The sequence below is a fragment of the Ammodytes marinus genome, assembly GCF_949987685.1.
Source record: "Ammodytes marinus genome assembly, chromosome: 1".
NCBI classification, from domain to species: domain Eukaryota; kingdom Metazoa; phylum Chordata; class Actinopteri; order Uranoscopiformes; family Ammodytidae; genus Ammodytes; species Ammodytes marinus.
The window spans coordinates 7,562,580-7,581,999 of record NC_137230.1 but is presented as its reverse complement, the minus strand read 5'-3'; the positions used below and the strand labels follow the sequence as shown (position 1 = coordinate 7,581,999).

General features: G+C 42.4%; 1 protein-coding gene across 1 annotated transcript in view; it reads right to left on the bottom strand.

Annotated features, from left to right (window-relative positions):
- cdh8 (cadherin 8) overlaps positions 1–19,420 on the bottom strand; it is a gene marked incomplete at both ends in the record, with an annotated part of 97,448 nt that overhangs the window by 48,943 nt on the left and 29,085 nt on the right. Inside the window, one exon of the mRNA XM_080039226.1 lies at positions 11,161–11,455. Within this exon, the coding sequence (XP_079895352.1) occupies positions 11,161–11,455 (295 nt within the window). The remainder of the gene's footprint in view (positions 1–11,160; positions 11,456–19,420) is intronic.

The following is a 19,420-nucleotide window of genomic DNA, read 5'->3' as shown; positions in this document are numbered from 1 at the left end:
AAGGGATGGATTACTTGGAGTGTAATGTTCAAAAAATGTGTGGGCATTTACCATGCAAGTAGTGCCCCACACAATCTGGCCTGCTGGGCGGGGCCAGCAGATTTGAACAGCCAATCATGAAAGGGAGGTTGGGGGTTCCGGGAGTATCTTTGGTTGCTACATGTAAATACAATCACTGAAACATAAGTCGTGACAAAATTTCAATCCCAACCAGCCTTCAAAACGTTTTGTTGCTAAGTGACCCCCAAACAAAAATAAATGTTAGAAAACGGTAATGCAGTTTGCTATTTAAGTAAAACAAATCGAAGAGTATTCGGTAGGTTGATCAAACCATCTTCAATTCCAGAAAGGGATGCGTTGAGATCATTTCACCCACTAACTTTGCATGGCCAATCATACTCTCACTTTATGCGTGGGCCAATCCTCTGCGGTCAAAATCCAATCACATCTTGATTGGTGCTCGACAAATGACAAGGCTACTGGCCAGAAGGTCTCGCCTTGGCTATAATGCTTCAGCCATATTAATGCTAAGCAAGGGCTTCTGGGTAGCTCACATTGCCATGCAAGAGGCTGGGTTGAATTATCGGAATAGTAAGATCCAGTGTTTTTAGAGCTTGAACCAAACAAGTGGCAAAGATTAGGATATATTGGTCACCCCTGCATCATAATTATTTTTGATACATCTATTGTACCTCCACAACTGTATTGAAGTGCTATGTCACATTGCTGTAGTAGTCTTCTAAGATTAAATTAATAATTAATAATTAAGTCTCATCAAAATAAATGTCCCTTCACAGTGTGAAAGTATTTTTTCATTGTGCCCAAGCTGTCTTTATTCACAGATACATACAGACGCCTAGCCTGGTCCAACCAGACCATCATACTTCATTTCATTTGTACAGAAGGTCTGGAACTGCTGTAATTCGCAAACGTTCACTCACTTGGAGGCGGGTGTCTGTTGAAGTTTAAAACTATTGGATCTGCCCAGTGCCACTCTGGATTAGCCAACCAATCGCATAACGTTTGGTCATCACGTGTGTCATGAGCCGGCTTCTGACGGTGTGTACAGGGAACTCGGAAATTTCCGACTTCACTACATATTGTAGTCTATGGATCTACCGGTACCTGGCAACAGTAACTTGTTAGAGCCTAACGTTTAGTTATTTGGATGAGAAAGGTTGTCGGCGTCCATACTTACGCAAGCAGATGCACTGGAACACAGACAGGTCGGAACTTGGAACTACCAAGTTGGAAATCTCCTTCTTCCGAGTATAAAGGAACGCAGCATTCAACTGAAACTGGAGCGCGACTTCGACGTCATCGTTCTCAGCCACTCGCTCTGTTCGCTCATTGGACGGCTGTAGATTAGCCGGAGAAAACTGAGAAATGCACTGCACACCCAGACTGACTACTGAAGGAAAATTAAATTTGGCCGGAAGTAGGTAGGCGGGCGGAGCCAGGCTAACAAACGCCTATTGATAACAAAATCTTTTCCATCCATTGTGGCCCGTTGAGACAATTACAATTAGGGATCCAACCAGTGATTTACTATTTACATTATTGATTCACCTGTTGTATGTTCTCTAAAATAATCAATTTATTGATTAACCATTTGATTGGTTGGACATAACATGTACAACAAGTAAACAGATGCAGCACATGTGGAATTAGGGACCCTTTGGCATGTTTGCCTATAAAAACAAATGAGTCAATATCGAACTAGTCGCTGATCAGTTTTCTGTTGATTGATGAATCGGTTCAGCTTTACATACAACAATAAAAGTCTATGCATCTGGATACAGTGTGTGACACTCGGGCTAGTCTTTGTAAACTAACCTACAGTAAGGATATCTCCCCACTAGTGACTATTAGAAGTCATTGCAGTGCATTTAGCAGACAAACCGAACCAGGATCAGTCCATACCCTCTCTGTACCCTATACAGTACTGCGGAAGGGAGGATGCTGTGTCCTTGTTTTTTTTCCTCTCTCAGATTGATTAACTGACCTTGATACAGTGATCAGCAGTATGTGACAGCTTGACAGCGAAAGATGAGCCGCACATGCATTTCAGAGCTGCAAAAGCTTCAATTACAAACATAATTAAACGGGATAGTATCCTGAGATGTTAGGTTATTTGATTTTGACAAAAGTAGTTGTATTGCTTGTGATATTCAACCTTGCAAATATTTTAAAAAAAAAACGTATTCGGCCAAATCATTTAAAAAGTTGAACCTTTTCTTCCCTCACGTCCCGTTGTGCCACCGTCGACCCTGTCACATTAAAATCCATTTAACCACATCCACCCGGTGCGACGACGCAGAGGGTGGTATTCGTGACAGCCTTGGCTATTCACATTCTCCTCCAAATCAGTATGAAAACAGACACATGGCATGTGCTCTGACGAACACATGTAGGCACACACACTCATTTGCCCTCCCTTTCATAACGTTTGTCTGATATTTGCCCCTCTCCTTTTCAATGTCCTCTCTTTCTAGTTCATGGGCAAAGCAAAATAAAATATCAACAACGCAAAAAAAAAGTGTCGACTTGGTTTGGGAAAACGACTCTATGGCTCAGGAGAAGGATTCTTTGTGTGCTTAGTCGCATTGAGAGTATTTTTTTTTTGTTGCCATTCATCGGTGGCAAGGCGAGCGGGCCGGCGCGAGGGAGGCAATCTTATGCAGATCACATTTAAGGGCTTCATTACCTAGAAGCCAGCTCCCTTTTTTTGTGTTCTCCCTCAAGGGAAGAGAGAGAGGGCTTTAGCTTATAGCCAAAGAGAGCGAGGCCAGAAAAATGGGCAGAGAAGGAGGGAGCGAGGGAGGAGGAGGAGAAGAAGAAAAAAGTGTGTGCATGAGAGAAAGAGAGAGGGGGTGAATTACAAATAGAGTACGTCTCTGCCGGCTGCACGGGGGAGCAGCAGCAGGGACAAATTACACCTGAGCAACAGCATCTTTAGCACAGTGCACGGTGGCGGCTTTATGCTAACATGGAGTGGTTGTTTGTGTTGCCGTGCTCTCATGCACTTCTATGCCACGGCTTTTGCACGTGTGAACTGCTAGTCTGCATTAGAGACACATTGCATTTGCGTGTACAGTGTTTGTATGCCTGCCTGCCTGCCTGCCTGACTTGCATGCTCTACAAATATAATTGCCCCAGGAGGCTCTAAAGGCCTTATATTACAGTATCTGGACCAGTGACTGATGATGTTACATGCATAATTCAGGAGGTATACACTGGATAATAAATAACATTTTGATGAATTAGTAACACACATTTGTACGTGATATTGAGCAGTTGTGACTGGGCATGTGTGCAGGTTGTGTACTACATACAGTTAGTGTGTTCTGGGGAATATCTGACTGGCCTTTTTTCCCCCTTATATAGGCTATGTGATGGTGAAAGTGTGAAACAAAGAGATGCTGAATTAGCAAAGACTCTCTATCAGCTGCTGGGCGTAGCTACAGGCAAGAGCAGTGAAACATAATGGATGTACATGGGAGAAGGAGTTACTGGGTTATTGACAGGTGACACAGAAACAAACGGGTGAATACAAAACTGGCCTACAAATAGACGCACACACACACACACACACACACACACACACACACACACACACACACACACACACACACACACACCTACCCACAGGACCATGCACATACACACAGATGCTTAAGTGCAGATGCTGGTGCCAAATGAGGTGAGATGGATAGGAGATAGCAGGTTATTTACAAAGGGAAAAAAAAACGGCAGCATGTCAGTTGAATCCCTCGCCTGCCTCCGAGGCCCTGTCCTATCCCCATTTAGCACGGCCACGGGAAAAGGGCAAGCTGGCATGCACTCAGAGCCTGGCAGTTAGAAAGGGCCTGAGAGAGTCAGCGAGCCTTGGCCAGGTTGACTGCTTTGACCCCCCCCCCCCCCCCCCCCCCCCCACACACACACACACACACACACCCCAACCACCACCACCACAGCCCCGGTCTGCTGCCGCCCATGCCCAGCCCGGGAGCTCGATCGTCAGATGTGCCCTGACCTAAGCACTGGCCCAGCTCGGGGCCCCAGCTGCCCCACTATGTTAAAGTTCCAAAGTCCCCCCCGCCCCTCTGCCACTAGGCCCATCTGCCAAAGCTGCAGACCATGAGGGTAGGAACCGGGAAGAAAGAGACCACACCAAACACCCTCACTCTTCTCTTTTAGCTCCCTGCCTCAAAAGCTCACCAGAGAAATGCCAGATAAAAGATGCACCGTTAATGTGCTTCTTTTTTACTTCCATGTGAGCTGCTGTGACCTTGAAAATATATTGCTAGTTTATCCAAGTTAAATGTCATTAAATGCATTCAGACTCACTTTCCCCAAGACCCGAGATCTGTTTATGATTCACACTGCAAGATCAGCATAGCAGTGCTGTACAATAATATTTTCAAGTATTCCCAAGGCAGGGGATTTTTTATTTTTTCTATATAGAACATCTGACCCAAGTGGAGCGTGAAATGCTCTGAAAATAGCTCAGCGTTCCCTGTATTGATCTGACAGATGTCAATGTGTAGAAAAATGATGAGCAAAGAGCAATATGAATAGATGATAGATGAATGGATATGGGAGGCTGGTTAGATGGAGATAGATAGATAGATAGATAGATAGATAGATAGATAGATAGATAGATAGATAGATAGATAGATAGATAGATAGATAGATAGATAGATAGATAGAGTAGGTAGTAAGTCCACACACTGACAGGCACAGAGAGACACAAGCTTTGATGGAACATACAGCAATGTGTATAAGTGTTATCCTTCATGCCGGATTATGTAGTATCTATGTATCACCTATACAGCTGTGTGTGAGTATAAATGGTCTTGTGATCACAGCCAGCGTTCTGCCGCGGTGTGTTGTTGGAAGCGAGAGTGGCTCAGCTCTTGATAAAGGTCTGTGCCTCCCCTTCTCGCTCATTTCCATACGTCTCTCCCTGATCAAGTCTGTTCATTTATCCTCCAAATCTGTGATGACAAGCCTTTACTTATTTTCCCCATGCTGCCGTCGGTGATGAGAGCGTAATCAGAAACATCATTAAGGGCCGCTCCATAGACGTTGCTGTGCCTGTTAGGGCCGCGTTATAACACACCCACACACACACACACACACACACACACAGACACACACACACACACACACACACCGGTAATAACTCTGAAAAAAAATGCTAATCAACTCCAGGTAATCTATTAATGTCACTTCAATTTTATGTCCGCGCTCCAATTTAGCAAGATCTTGACACATTTGGCGGAGGATACGTGCTTCCGTATATGGGTATTCATTTTGCGAGGGGTTTCGGAGAGCACAACCCTTGTGCGAAAACAGGAGATGGGCCATCTGTCTTCGTACCGCTTATTAATCGCTCCTGATAATGAAGCACACACACACTCACACAGTCTACTACTCCTGGGGGGCATCTCTCTCTCTCTCTCTCTCACACCAGTTCCATCCGTGGCAAAAACAACTTTTCGCAAGTTTGTTTCGCAGTGTAGTAATTATTGTCCCTCACACCCCCCCTTAGCGCGGGGAGGGATGAGGCTAGCGACCTCATGCTAATTACCTGAAGCGTCACTCGGAGCAGACTTTGTCATTTCCAACTACATCACAACCCCCTTGTTATCAGCAGAGCCTAATAATTCCAGCATATGGTCGACAGACATATGGGGGGGGGGGGGGGAGAGGGTCTGTCAGCTTGTACTGGCCTCGAAGTCGAAGACCCCATTAACAGGGAAACAGGATCTGCTAATCCTGGGAGATCAGTGCAATCCTGCAAATAAATTCTAATTTGAATCGTGGCTATAGGCCTGCAAAAATAAGCCACCAAGTCTTTAATTGAGATGAAAAGTGAAACGACAATGATCCAATACGTGTGAGACTAAGAATACAGGAGATATACAGCAAATCAAATATTAATTTGATTAAATGAGTTGATAGTTTATCCTTCAATTAAAACAGTAGCCCACACTTTTACTCTGCCTGAAGATTAGAAGCAGAGGATATTACAGAATTCATGGATTCATAAAATCAAATCAATTAGATAATCTAAAGGAAATGCCCTGTGTGGTTAAGGCGGCACTAGTTAATATGTGTTGTATTAAAGTGAGTGATGAACCAAAAGAGATCCAACTCTGCAGTTCCCCTTAATACTATACCCAAACACTGTCTACAATGAATTGCATTGCCATAGCTCCGAGTATGCAACAGCAAATGGGATTTTGAAAGGCTAGTGTTAAGGTAATATCTATGTGACACATTTGTACAATGTCACATCTGAAACTAGCATAGCCATTTTATTTTGTTATCAATGAAGAAGACAACACTGCCATTGGTCCCAGTGTCCTCTGTACATTTATATTGTACTGAGTTGGACTCAACACATTTTTTTTTCACTACTCCTTCATGCCCTGTATTTGAGCAAGTTGCAGTGTGTTCTCCAGGCCAACTTGATTTAGCTACAGTTCATTCATGGTCTTGGTTTTGTAGACCGCAATATCAGTTCCATCCATGACAGTAAGCATCCTCTTTTTTTTTATAAATAAACAACTGTGCCTCCTAACTAGCAAACATTTAGCAGCATTAGAGAGACATATATTGGTCAGGTGGCCAGCAACACGACTCCAAATGCATGTTAATGTGCGTGTGTTGCCAAATGTGTGAAGATGTCAGTTCTTGCAACAGCTTCATCATAATAACCTCATTAGGTAATGTGAAATCGACGTGCTAATGTGTTCCACTGCCGGCCAAAACATATCTAGTACCGCTTTAGAAACTTTTTTTTTCATTTCACTAAGTAGTAAAAAGAAATAAAATACATTTTGGCGATTCATTTTTTTTTCTCCCATTGTCAACAGCAGCACATACCATTCAAGCACAGCGGTCACCACATCTCTACTGATAATAGACTCATCCTTGGCTCCTTAGGCTAATGAGATTAAACTCTAGTGTGGCTGGCTGGCTGGCCGGCTCTCCTTCCAGCAGCCACCTTTTTTTCCTCTCCCCACTTCCCTCTCATTGTCCCACTGCACTTTGAGGAGTCCATCCGGCTAAACAATTAAAATGGTAGCCACCTCCATGCTCGGCCATTCAGTAAAAAATGAAAGTCAGAGAAAAGTCACGGTAAAAAAGCCACACATCTTATTCGACTGGCCCTTTTAAAAGGAAGAACAAAAGGTCTTCCTCCTTCATTTCCCATTAACCTCTATGCTCCTTCGCACACAGGAAACATGGCGACCTCGCTGGCTCATGTCACATATCTCATCCGGGCTGTGGGGTCCTCTTCCTATGGGTGTGTGTGGGGGGGGGGGGGGGGGGGGGGGGTGGAGAGGGGGGGTGACATTCAGTAAAGGTTTTTTTTTTTTTCGTTCTATCTAGCCGGTAAGTCCTTGACAGATAAAAGGTGTGGGTGTTGATATTTGTCCCTGGTCTCACTGATACGGCGTGGATACACTCTTGATAAGCGGAGGAGCCAGCAAGACATTGATGAAGACCGGAGTGAAACTGACAAGCTCTGTAAGTGGATAACATCGTCAAGAGGAGCAGCCTGTTATAGGGTGTGGATTAGATTTTTGATTATGAGACGCAGGTGGGTTCTCGCTTAGCAGAAGAAAAAAAAAACACATTGGCACACTCAGCATTGTCTGATGTCGGCACCAGACACAGAGTAACGCGCCGCCCCTTAGCATGTTGCCATAATTACATTTTAAAGGTGGAGTCAGCGGTTCTGGAGAATGCATGTTGTCAAAATGAGTTTTTGTCTAAATGAATCTTCTCACAATCCACTACATGTACGTATTGTGTGTGCACTGAAAAAAGCCATCTGGTGTCACTATAGGCTCTGTAAACGGCTTGTTGCTATGGTAGGCTACCTTTGTTTTAAATAACAGAGCATTGGCTATGTGTTAACGTCGGATGGCGAGAAGATATTCACTGACTTTGACAAAAAAGTGATTTTTGACAACAAGAATCACTGACTCCACCTTTAACGCTTGGTGATAGAGATTTGCTCATATGAACATTCACCAACGTTGGTTTATTTTCTGCTCCCACCTTACTGTGGGCTTTCATTGGCTATCCACTGCTCAGCTCAGCACACTTCCAGTAATCCACTGAGTCCTATACAAATCCTCATTTCAACGCAGAAAGAGACGAAACCAGAGACCAATGTAAAGCACTGCAGGATTTATGAATATGAGGCGTATGAGAGATGAATGACTAATTAGTGTTTGTTCGTCCGGATGCGTGATGTGATTCTTACCCATAATGCCACAGCACATGAAAACTTAACAAGAGGAAAACTTAGTCGCGGAAAAGAAAAAAAAAAAAGCCTTTCATGCAAACAACTGAGCGTTCGCAAATGTTTAATTAATCAGTAGTGACAAAAGGGAACAACAATCAACAAAGAGACGCCGATTTCCATTTCTTATGCATTATTCCCACCGGAAAATCACGGAGTGCTGTCAACTACCACGTTGCACTCTACCCCGTTACTATGGCTGTCCCTACACGGCACTGCACTGCACTGATGGAACCCCCTCGGAGATGCTACAGTACATTTCATCTAAAGATCTAAAACAACGAGCGGTGTGGATCAAGCAACAAGAGAGTTCACTGTTATTCTGTGTGTTTGTACATGGATTATTTTGCGTTGTGTTTTGTTCCTTTTTAGCTTCCACCACAGCAGCAGCAGCAGAAACAATCTTATCTCAATGATCATGAGAATCTGAAGCTAAATCACCGTGGTACCTCCAAGAACTGAACGCAAAAAAGGCTGCAGACCTACAGATGGGATTTTCCAGCAAACAGATTTCGCTACATGCCTAACACCATCTGCCCCAGCGTGTTGTGTCAACGTGGTGACAGGTAACAAGAGGAAGCTGGATGAGGAAACACAATAACAAGCGCAAAAAAACCACCCAACAGCAGACCCCGACACCCCTCTCTGAACTCCTTCCAATGTCAAAACGGCATAAAGACACACACTCTGATTTGCTTCCTGCTATTGAGGGGAAACATTTTCTACAAGACTCCCACTGCTCTGGGGTCAGTGGTGTGGCTCCCCTGAAGAAGAAGAAAAAAACAAGAAAAAAGCTGCCGTGTACCGATCCACATAGAGGGCTCTTGCCAATAGCGAGATGAGCAATACATTTGAATTATGTGATCATCACGCAGCGGTCATTCAAATGCATGGACGGAATAAGAATGTGAATATATGAATACATTAGCATACAGAGGAATGGAAAAGTGTTTGCAGCGGCTTGTGTACCAGTTTTTTTTTTGTGGGGGGATTGGAGGACGGCAGCTTGGGGCAATGGCATCAGTCAGTGTTGTTGAGCTAATTGACAGTGTGGTGCTAACAGCCAGTGTAGATGCAAACCCTGTATGCTTATATACTGTATACTGTATGTACATAACTCATTGTGCTTCCTCAATTATGATGCCTCCTGTGATCATAAACACATGCAACTTGAATGAATTGTGTTATCCCGTGATCACAAAATTAAATATTTCTTAATCACAGAATAACAGAGCCAGTTAACCCATAGCTGCATCTACTGTACATGGCTTGTTTCCACTAAGGGCGTAACACTACATTGATACGATATATTGATTAACTGGTGAAAGATTGAATCGCATTGATGAAAGGCCCAAAGATCGATGCATATCGCCATCTTTAATATGCTCTCTTATTTTGACATTCTCTCTGCACATCGGTGTGTGACACTATTTCCACTAAAGTAATGGACTGTTATTTATAAACTATTTGAAACAGCTTAAGAATAAATGGTCCAATCATATGTTAGTTGTTTTACTTTGAGTTGATGTAAATGCAATGTGCAGAATATCATCTCATGTTGATTGCTACTGAATCGAATCAAAGTCGTAGCGCGGTAGACTTTGTGATGTTGTTAAATATCCTATTGTTGAACAATTAATCGATCTGATAATGCATCATGATGAAACCAGTGATTTACACCCTGTAGTTTTTTCCAAATCATTATTTCTAATATGAGGTCCTTTTATATCATGATGACGAGTTTAACAAGAAAATAACTTTTGTTTTGTCGAGATCATGAGGTAATGAACATAAGAGGAAATAACCTTTTGTTGTGATTATCTCAAGACTAGAGATAATGGCGGCAGCTCATAATATAGGTTATGAGTAGAAATAAGCTTTTATTATACCATGATCACGACATAAATATCCTGTGAAAACCAGTGCTGGTATCCCATGGTCATGCTCTTGGTGTCTAAATGATATCTTAATATCCGTACACAGATTTTTTTTTACACTGAGTTGTTACGAGGAACAAAAGAATAACCAATTCCAAATGAATCTGATATGATAATCAGGCAGTTCATGTTGGCTTCTGCTTCCAACTGTTTTTTGTTGTCTATAAAATGTCACATTCGGAGCATTCCAATCCCTCTATAAATATTTGATCATATAGCGATCACATAACAGACCGCCCGAATGGAAATGTTAAAGAGTGTTATAAAAATGCCACATCTCCCGAAAAGCTTGCAATCAAAATAAGTGACTTTTGGCCTACACAAAGTGGAGAATAGCATTTGTGTTATGCTCGCAAGAATGGCAAGTGGTGTATGTAGCCTAATACGTATGCTGATGTCGCTGCAGCTGTCTGAATTGTGCTGTTTCCGCTTGGATTCAAGTTGTGTGGAAAGTGTGTGGATTTTCAATATGTAATGTCCTGCTTAACTGATGGAACTGTAGGCTACCTATGTATTTCTTCTTTTACAATTTCTAGATTATTTGGACTGAGTGGGCTGTTCATTGGAGGACCTCACGTCATCCCGAGTGTGTGTTGACACTGACACCATATTGTTCAGCTGCAGCACTGAAGCTCTATGGGTGAAATTCCAGTGATTTCATCAGATCCATCCCTCTTGTACTTTCATTTGCCGAGACGCTCTTACAGCGAGCAAGCATGTAAATAGGGCATAATCATTTCCTCCTTGTTCTTAGTCACTCATTATTTATATGCGATAGCCCATTAAGTTTGCGAGTCTCTTGAAATCTCCCACACTGATTAGGAAGCTGCTGCCTGCCTGTGTGAAAGTAAGGAAAAAAGCTAAAATCTAAGTATATTGTCTCGTGTGACTCACCGACTGCGGACATTTCAGGAACGGAGGCTCGGTAGGGGCCCTCGATGAACTGCGGTGGATTGTCGTTAATGTCCTGGACTTTGATGATGAACTCGGAGGGCGGCTCCAGGGGCTCGTCTGTGTCTGCGTTGACCACCTGGGCGGTGAGCGTGTATTCGGCCTTCTCCTCGCGGTCCAGCCGCTTCATGGCGTGGATGTCCCCCGTCATCTCATTGATGGCGAAGATGGTGCCCGCCCCCTCGCCCGCTAGCACGTACTTGATTCTCCGGCCCCCCACGTCCAAGTCTGTGTGTAGCTGTGAAATAAAAGAGATAGGAGAAATATTTTAGATGGAGATACAAAAAAAGGTGCAGCAGGGTCTGTTTGAATCCATTGTGTAAAATGGAGGTGGTTCATAGATGGTGTGGAACTCATTCCCCATGAGGAATTTATTAGGAATTACAACAACTTGGTCAGCGCATCTACATGAAGTAAGTCTTTTGTGATTGTACTTGGATTGTGTACCTTCTACTGTACGTCCAGGTTTTGTCTTGGCAGTAGTATCAACAACTGAAACATTTCTTGGGCACTTCTTGGGATTTGTCTAAACTCATGCACCGGTGTGTCACCCCCTGACACTAGCTTAGTATGTTAACGCTACCATACTGAAAAAAAAAAGCGTTTTGTGGAGCTGATAGGCTTAATCTCATTTTGCTCTGGAAATGGCTTGAATGTAACATACATTCATTCCAATTAAAAAGTTGCGCAGTACATCTTCAATCAATGCAAGCAGATATGCTTAGCATATTCTGGAAGTTATCATCCTGCAAATACAGATATGGCTACAGTATGACTATATTGTGGTGTTTTTGCTGCTGTACATTGCAGCAACTAGTGCAGCAGGATTACTAAATGTGGCTCAACAAAGCCCACACTTTGCTAAATGAGGCCCGGTGGGGACAATAACTTTACAAGTAGCACAGGAAATGGACCTTAGCCTATATTGTTCTTCGTTATACATTGCAAATACATCATACAAACAAACACACACAAACATTGTGAGGACTATTGCTCCCTGCAGTCTGAAATTCACAGCACAAGGAAGCTAAAGTGCTTTGAATTTGCATTCCATAACATGGCAACAGCGGCGAAAATATGAGAATCCATTAAATAGGGAAACTCTGTAGACGATGATTCGTGCTCACAAATAACTAGCCTCAAAGTTACTGGACGATACGGCGTGTTCCTCATTATTTTGGTAATTACAGTTTCATTAGACGACTAAAGCTGCATTACGTGCTAGGCTGAGTGGCTGGCTCCCGCTCTCTGCATAGGCTGAGTATAACTAATGAGTCTGACAATGCTACATAAGGCTGCTTGAAACATCTGTGGACAGAAGAACGGACAAATCCCCCTCCGCTGTTTCGAGTTTTTAAAAAAAGGTAAATTGGAAGGGCAGCAGATAAGCGGCGCGGAAAGAAAGAGGTCAGAGAAGAGAAGAGAAACACCAGGGCTTTGATAGCAAGCAAAGGACCTTGCTTTTATTCACATAAACATAAAGAGCACTTCTTCTTTCACGTCTAAGTCACCTTCCATATAAGCCTCTTGATCTCCAAGGTGAGTGACTTTCAGAAGGGAGTAGAGAACATTTACTAATCCCACACAATGTTCACTGTTGCTGTGACACGGCTGGCAGCCCTGCTTTTTATTATATGTATTAAAGTTATATTGCGTAACTTCGGCACATCTACATGAAGTATGCCTTTGGTGATGGCGCATGGATTTTCTACATTCTGATATACGTCCAGGTTTTTTTTCATAGCAGTAGAATCAACAACTAAAAATATTTCTCGGGCGCTTCTTGGGATTTTTTTCTGAGCTCATGCGCCAGTGACGGAGGGCGACACATGTTTGTAGATGCTGCCACACTGAGAAATACAGAGATAGTTTTTAAGAGTCTGATATGCTTAAGTAACTTTTGTGTCAACTTATTTGACTATGGCTTGAATGTACGCGGTATTCATTTATATGAAAAAGTTACACACTATAGCTTTACTTTTTTCTTTTTTACATACATGCCTGACAAAATCACAAAGCCGCATACACACACACAACAGAGCACAAAAGTCACGCATCAAAACATCTGTATTCAGCAGCATTCATCTAATTTCCTGCCAGAGTGTTGCAACAGCAATTCCCCCATGGGACTGTGGCAAAGGTGCAGAACAGAGCGAGGTAAAAATTGGTTGTCGGAAAAAAAATATCCCGACCTCTAAACCCCCCACAATGTTTTCATAAGCCGGCTTTTATGCATATGCTGTCTCAAAGGTGTTGTTTGCAGACACTGACAAAGCACATTCACTTAAATTGTCACACCTTGCACTTTTGTTTTCCTAATTGTGCCATCATTTCACATGAATGATGCAGCTCATTAACACAAATGCCTCGCAACATCCTGCACACTGAGAAACTCTTTAAATGAGCTCAAATTAATGATGGTCTGTCACTTTTTTCCTTTGTGTGACTTCTTGTGTGTGGTGGTGGTGGTGGTATGCCTGCAGCTCTGCTTGTATGACCGCATGTGGTTATGTTTCCCCTCAAAGGGGGTGCAGATGGACTATTTAAGCTTGCATATTGGTTTTAGTCATGCCATGTATCATGCATATTTTTAGCAACGCATCAACGGTTTTAAGCCTGCTGTGCGTGGTGGCCCTGATGCTCCACTTCTTCACTTGGCTCTCACACTGAGGTCACCCATGTATACAAATGTATGCAAAATGACATTGAAATAAGTGTGGATATTCTAATTCAAGAACGGTTTTCAGGGTCAAAACGAATTGATGAACTCAACTCCTTAAGTCAGTCAGGTTAAGTTGAAAGAATTCCTACAGTTCCATGGCAACTGTGCAAACCCAATATGTTTATGATGTCCACTTGACATGGTCAAAAGCTCCAGAACAAGCAAATAAGTGGAAATGGCCATTGTTTTGCTGCTGTTTTGAAGGTCAGGAATAAACTATCTAGCGAAATCATGTCGATTAAGACAACCATGATACAAATGCATGTACCCAAATGTAATGTACTTGTATGATATTGCCTTTTCTGGTTATATATGTGATATATTCTTATATGATAGATATTCTGTCTTGGCCTTGTAACACAAGTCTTTGGTAGACTATTTGAAGAGGCCTTAGTTGCATGTAAGTCCCCATCGTTCTCCTCCTTTGTCTACTTTCAACTATAAAATCGAAGCAATAAAGCATAGAAGCCCCTCAAAATAAAGGAAAACATGTATGCATTATTAACTCAAGGTTCACTTGGCACCTTAGACTGTTTTGCCTTCTTTTAAAATGAATCATCAACACAAGGCCAAATAAGTCAGTTAAATAGTTACATATCAACACTTTAACTGCTCTTAAACCAATGTTTTTTGTCCTGCACTTTTGAACAACTAAAATACTTGTTCATAGATGAATGAAGTTACCACTTTCTAGAACTGTCTCTGTAGCATAAGCCATGGTGCATTCTAGCTAACAATATAACAAAGAAACTACAGGTGAATGAGTTCTACTTCACACACATGGCAAGTTGTGCGCTTTCTTTTGTAAAAGGAAATGAGAAAAAAAGCAATGCAAGAAAGCACTTTGGTAGATAATGCCACTGTTAACTCTGCATTCCTTGAAACTTTGGAGCGACCTGGCTGTAACCAGCTGCAGTTCTCTACACTGATGGCTCCTTAAATGGCCCGGTCGCCCACCACTCAGACAGCCTTCACACCGGAGTGCACAAATGGTCATCAACGAGTACAATTACTGAAGGGGGGGGGAGTCAGTCACAGGTCCCTGTCATTAACTGAGTTGCCTGGGCAACTAAAAACAGCACCAACAATCAGTGACATGGACTGTGACATTCAGGAAACAAACAGATAATGGATAAACACATACTGTCGTGATGGTATGTGTGCTGCACTATAGACTGAAATCACAAAATAACAAAAACAGTATTTTTTTTTCAGGTTGTTTAGAGACAATGCCTATGTTTATTTTCAGCACAATCTCTCATTTAGAGGAAATATACAATCAGTGCGCCCAGCATGTATATTATTATACAGGTCTGGGAAGTCATTATGCCTCTTGCCTTTGCCTCTGTTCTCTGAACTGAAAAGACAGACTTACATTTATTTTGAAGCAGATTTTTAGGAAGCCTTGGTTGACTGAAGAAGTTGTGCACACCAACGCCTACGGGTACACACACACACACATACATGCATACATACACGTGCACACACCATCATTTGCCATCCGCAGCTCCCAATCAGGGCCTGCATGGGACTGCTCATACTCTCATCAGAGGAGGTAAAATATGTCAGTGCCTGCTCCAGATGAGCTTTTTACGGCAATCACTTGAACAATCACCAGTGGCCTAATGAGGAAGACTCTTACTCCCACCCACAGCCCCCTGCCTTCGGGCATGGCTTCCTTAGACTTAAGTGTAGCCCTACAGAGGGAAGCTAATGATTGTGCTCCTTTTCCAGGGCAAATGATAGATATGACATGTGCTCCTCCTATGTATGTACCAGGAGTAGAGAGGGAGAGAGAGAGACTGAAGAAAAGGAGTGAGAGGGAGGAGAGGCTGTCACCGTGATGAAGCTTGTCAGATACTGTCTGCTAGAACAGACGACACACACAGTACGTAGGACTGCCTGCTCCAAATTCTACCTCACTTAGTCCTCGCTAAGGGTCAGAGATGACTTGTGTTCCTGAATGTAATCGCAGAAAAAGTCCCACACATACAGAAGGCATACTGTTAAGCTAAGGGGAACTATACATCACTATGAGGATGTAAACATACTTTGCATTGAACATTCCACTTGATACATACATATGACAGGGTAAATTGTTAATGCCTAAGTAGCATTGTACTTGTGTAGATAGGTAGAGTTTGTAGGTTAAGCCTCGGCTTGTTTGAAATATGTAATATAATAAAGTGGTTTAGGCCAGATGTTTCCTTCCCAGGAGTCTGGGTCATCCAAAGGGCCACAAGATACATATTGGGGGTCATGAGATCATGCATTGGGTTTCGAATAAGAAAACAAGTTCAAATGAGTTTGGCTACATAAAACTGTATTATTTGTTGTTATATCTTTGCTTTTATGGAGAAAAAAAAATATATAGGACAATGTCAGCTCTCAAGCTATATTGTAAAAATAAATGGTGAAATGTGTCTTTGGTAAAACTGATAACAACTAACACTCATTTGGAACACCTTTGATAATATAATATCAATGAGCATTTTATATTTCTATGTACACTCTTAATCTTGAACGTAATTAGTAAGGTCACATAAAACATGGAAACACTCAAGCAAAATACCTCCCACTACCTTATTAGAATAGTTGGGTATTAAGTTACTTTCCTCGACTGTTAATTATTTATAAATACTATGAATCATGTGCTGTGGTACAACAGCATGTGCATGTGCTGTATAATGCATCATGGTGTTAACTCTAAATGTTATGTTTGGTGCAATCCTGAAGATGACGGGTCAGATTAACCACGGTTGCACGGCCAGACCAGGTGATGATACTTGGGGGGGAGGGGGGAGGGGGAGCGATCTCATGTCTCCCATTGAATATGCAGTAGATTGCATGTTGTTATGTAAAATGTATGGGAAGCCCAAGGCTATGTGCTGTGCGGACTGGTTAACATGGCACCTTTTGTAACAGCCAGATGTTCACCCCGTTTTCTATTCGGCTCAGTCAATTTTTATGACCCAGTTTTTTCCCCTTATCTGCCTAATGTGATCCAGTCCCACAGAAGAAAAAATCCAAAGAGTTCATTCAAAAAGGCTACTTATTGTAATGAGCGATCAACAGGGGGTAATTCATTGCCAAAAAACTGGTAAAATTAGCGCTACCATTTTTTTTTTCTCCCCATCTGTACGGCCCTTAGGCGACTGTAGCCTAAATAGTTACTCCGGATAGATTCTGCTCAAACATGTCTGGAAATTAATAGCGGCTTCCTCCCATTTGTTGGATTTTGACTCCGTTAATTACACCTACATGAATAATCTGTAATTCTAAATATTGCAATAACATTTTGAATGTACGGAACAGATGGCGCGATGCATGATATATGATACACTTAGCTATTCTTGGGAACATTTTCCCTCCAGTCTGTCTCGTGGCACGGAGCGTTTCATCAAATTGGACAGAAAAGTTCCCCTTCTGGTGTGATCCACAACACACTCTATGTGGAAGAAAGCATATATTGAACATACAACTACTGCGGGAACCATGGAAATTTAAACTAGCATTGAGAAATAGTTTATAGCCTGTAATTATAGGCTCCTCGATTTTTCAAAACACAAATTAGGCCAAATTTAAGGGTGTTAAAGGTGGAGTTGGTGATTCTGAAGAATGCTTCTTGCCAAAATCCCCTTTTGTCAAAATCAGTGACGATCTCCGTGCTGAAAGAACATCCAGTGTTAATACAAAGCCTAGGCTCTGTAAACAGGCATGCTGCTAGCTACGGGGGGCCCCCTTTGTTTGCTTACCTTTTTTTACATACCAGTTTGCATAGCCTAGGCTGTGTATGAACACCAGATTTTTTTTCCAGGGCACACACACTATAAACAAGTATACAGGTAGTAAACTGTGAGGAGATATTCATTGATTTTGGCAAACAATTATTGTGTCAACAAGCCGTTTCCAGAACTCTGACTCCACCTATAAGTAAATGCTTAAAAAGCAATAATATTCTTTCTTTTTTTTACTTCAGTTGTGTATACATATGGTTGTTGGCTGGCCACAAAGGAATTCAAACTGTGGGTGATTGGTTGGCACCTGCCGCCATAGAAACAATAATCAATGTTGCTGTTGTGTGAGGTCAATACAGTATTTATGGAGGGCCAAAAAGGAGAAAGAGATCATTACATGTTTTGCCGTTCATCCATTATCCCTGCTGACACCCTTCCCTTATTGAGACAATGGGGAAAGAGATGATGTCGTGACCCGCCTACGCGCAAAGGTGACGCTTTGTAATTGAAGCCGGCTCCACTCACAGAAAGGTACAGTAATTACAATCAGTAGGGAGACTCCCAGTGTCATACATCCTCCATAGTCTCAGCACTGAAATATCTGCAAGCTTTTTTTTACATTCCGCATTCATTCTGCTTTATTTTCCCCTCGTGAATTAATGAGACACACAAAAAAACGAGACAGTTTTGTCCCGGATTTGTGTGCAATCTTTACCAAGGTCAATCAGGGCTAATGTGTTCCGTGTCCATCGCTAGCACGTTGAGCAATGGCACGTCGTTGTGTTGGATACACAGCCACCGGCGCTATTAATGCTTCTGCTGGAGAATAAGTCAAAGTCAAAGCAGCTATACCTTTTAGTACACAAAAGAGCCACACAATTAGATTTAGCCACCCATGAAAGCCTGTTGTTTGTGAGTGTGTGTGGATGCAGTGGGAGGATGCATTTTAATCATAGGACGGTGTACCAGTGTCACCGCCAACACCCAGGGAGAGGGAGAACGGGGGAATAAAAACAATTCTGCATAATGTGTTCGGGCTGGCGGTGCTACATCGAATCTCCCTTCAAGAATGACCTATTGTATGCAAGCAATCTTCAAGTATGGATTTTTCCTTTTTCCTACCGGCTGCTCATTACATGCAGTTGTAACAACATGAGAGCATTAGGCAATCAGTCTGTTCATTGGGGTGTGCCTGATGCGACCCTCTCAATGCTAGAAAACAAAGGGGAAAAAAAGTAATAAATAAATAAACTAATAAAAACGACTGCTGCTATTTAAAGCATATGTCCAATTCATGACATGGGCTCCACATGTGTCCTCCGCTGATAGAATTAAGCTGGTGAAGAAAAAAAAACCTGCGATTTGAGCGAAACAAACAAATAAATGAAGAAAAAAAAAACGTAAAAGGTACAATAAAGAGACAGAGCCGTGAACAAAGTGTATGAGCTGGTGCTACGGGGTGCTGTGGCGCACATGCTGAGTGTTAAATAGAGGGAGCTTTCTCTAGCATTAACCTCATCTACACTGTCATTACCTTACCTGTGGGCCTAAAAGAAACTCATCGGTATACACACAGCATGCCCAGGGCTGGGTGGGTGGGTGAGTGGGTTGTTGAGGGGGGGCACACAACAAAACAAGCTTAATCAAGGAGCACAACAGTTTTTTTTTCTCTCTCTCTTTCTTTCTTCTGTGTGGCTGACCTAATCAAATCAAAAGGAATGAGATTGATTTCACGAGGTGCAGA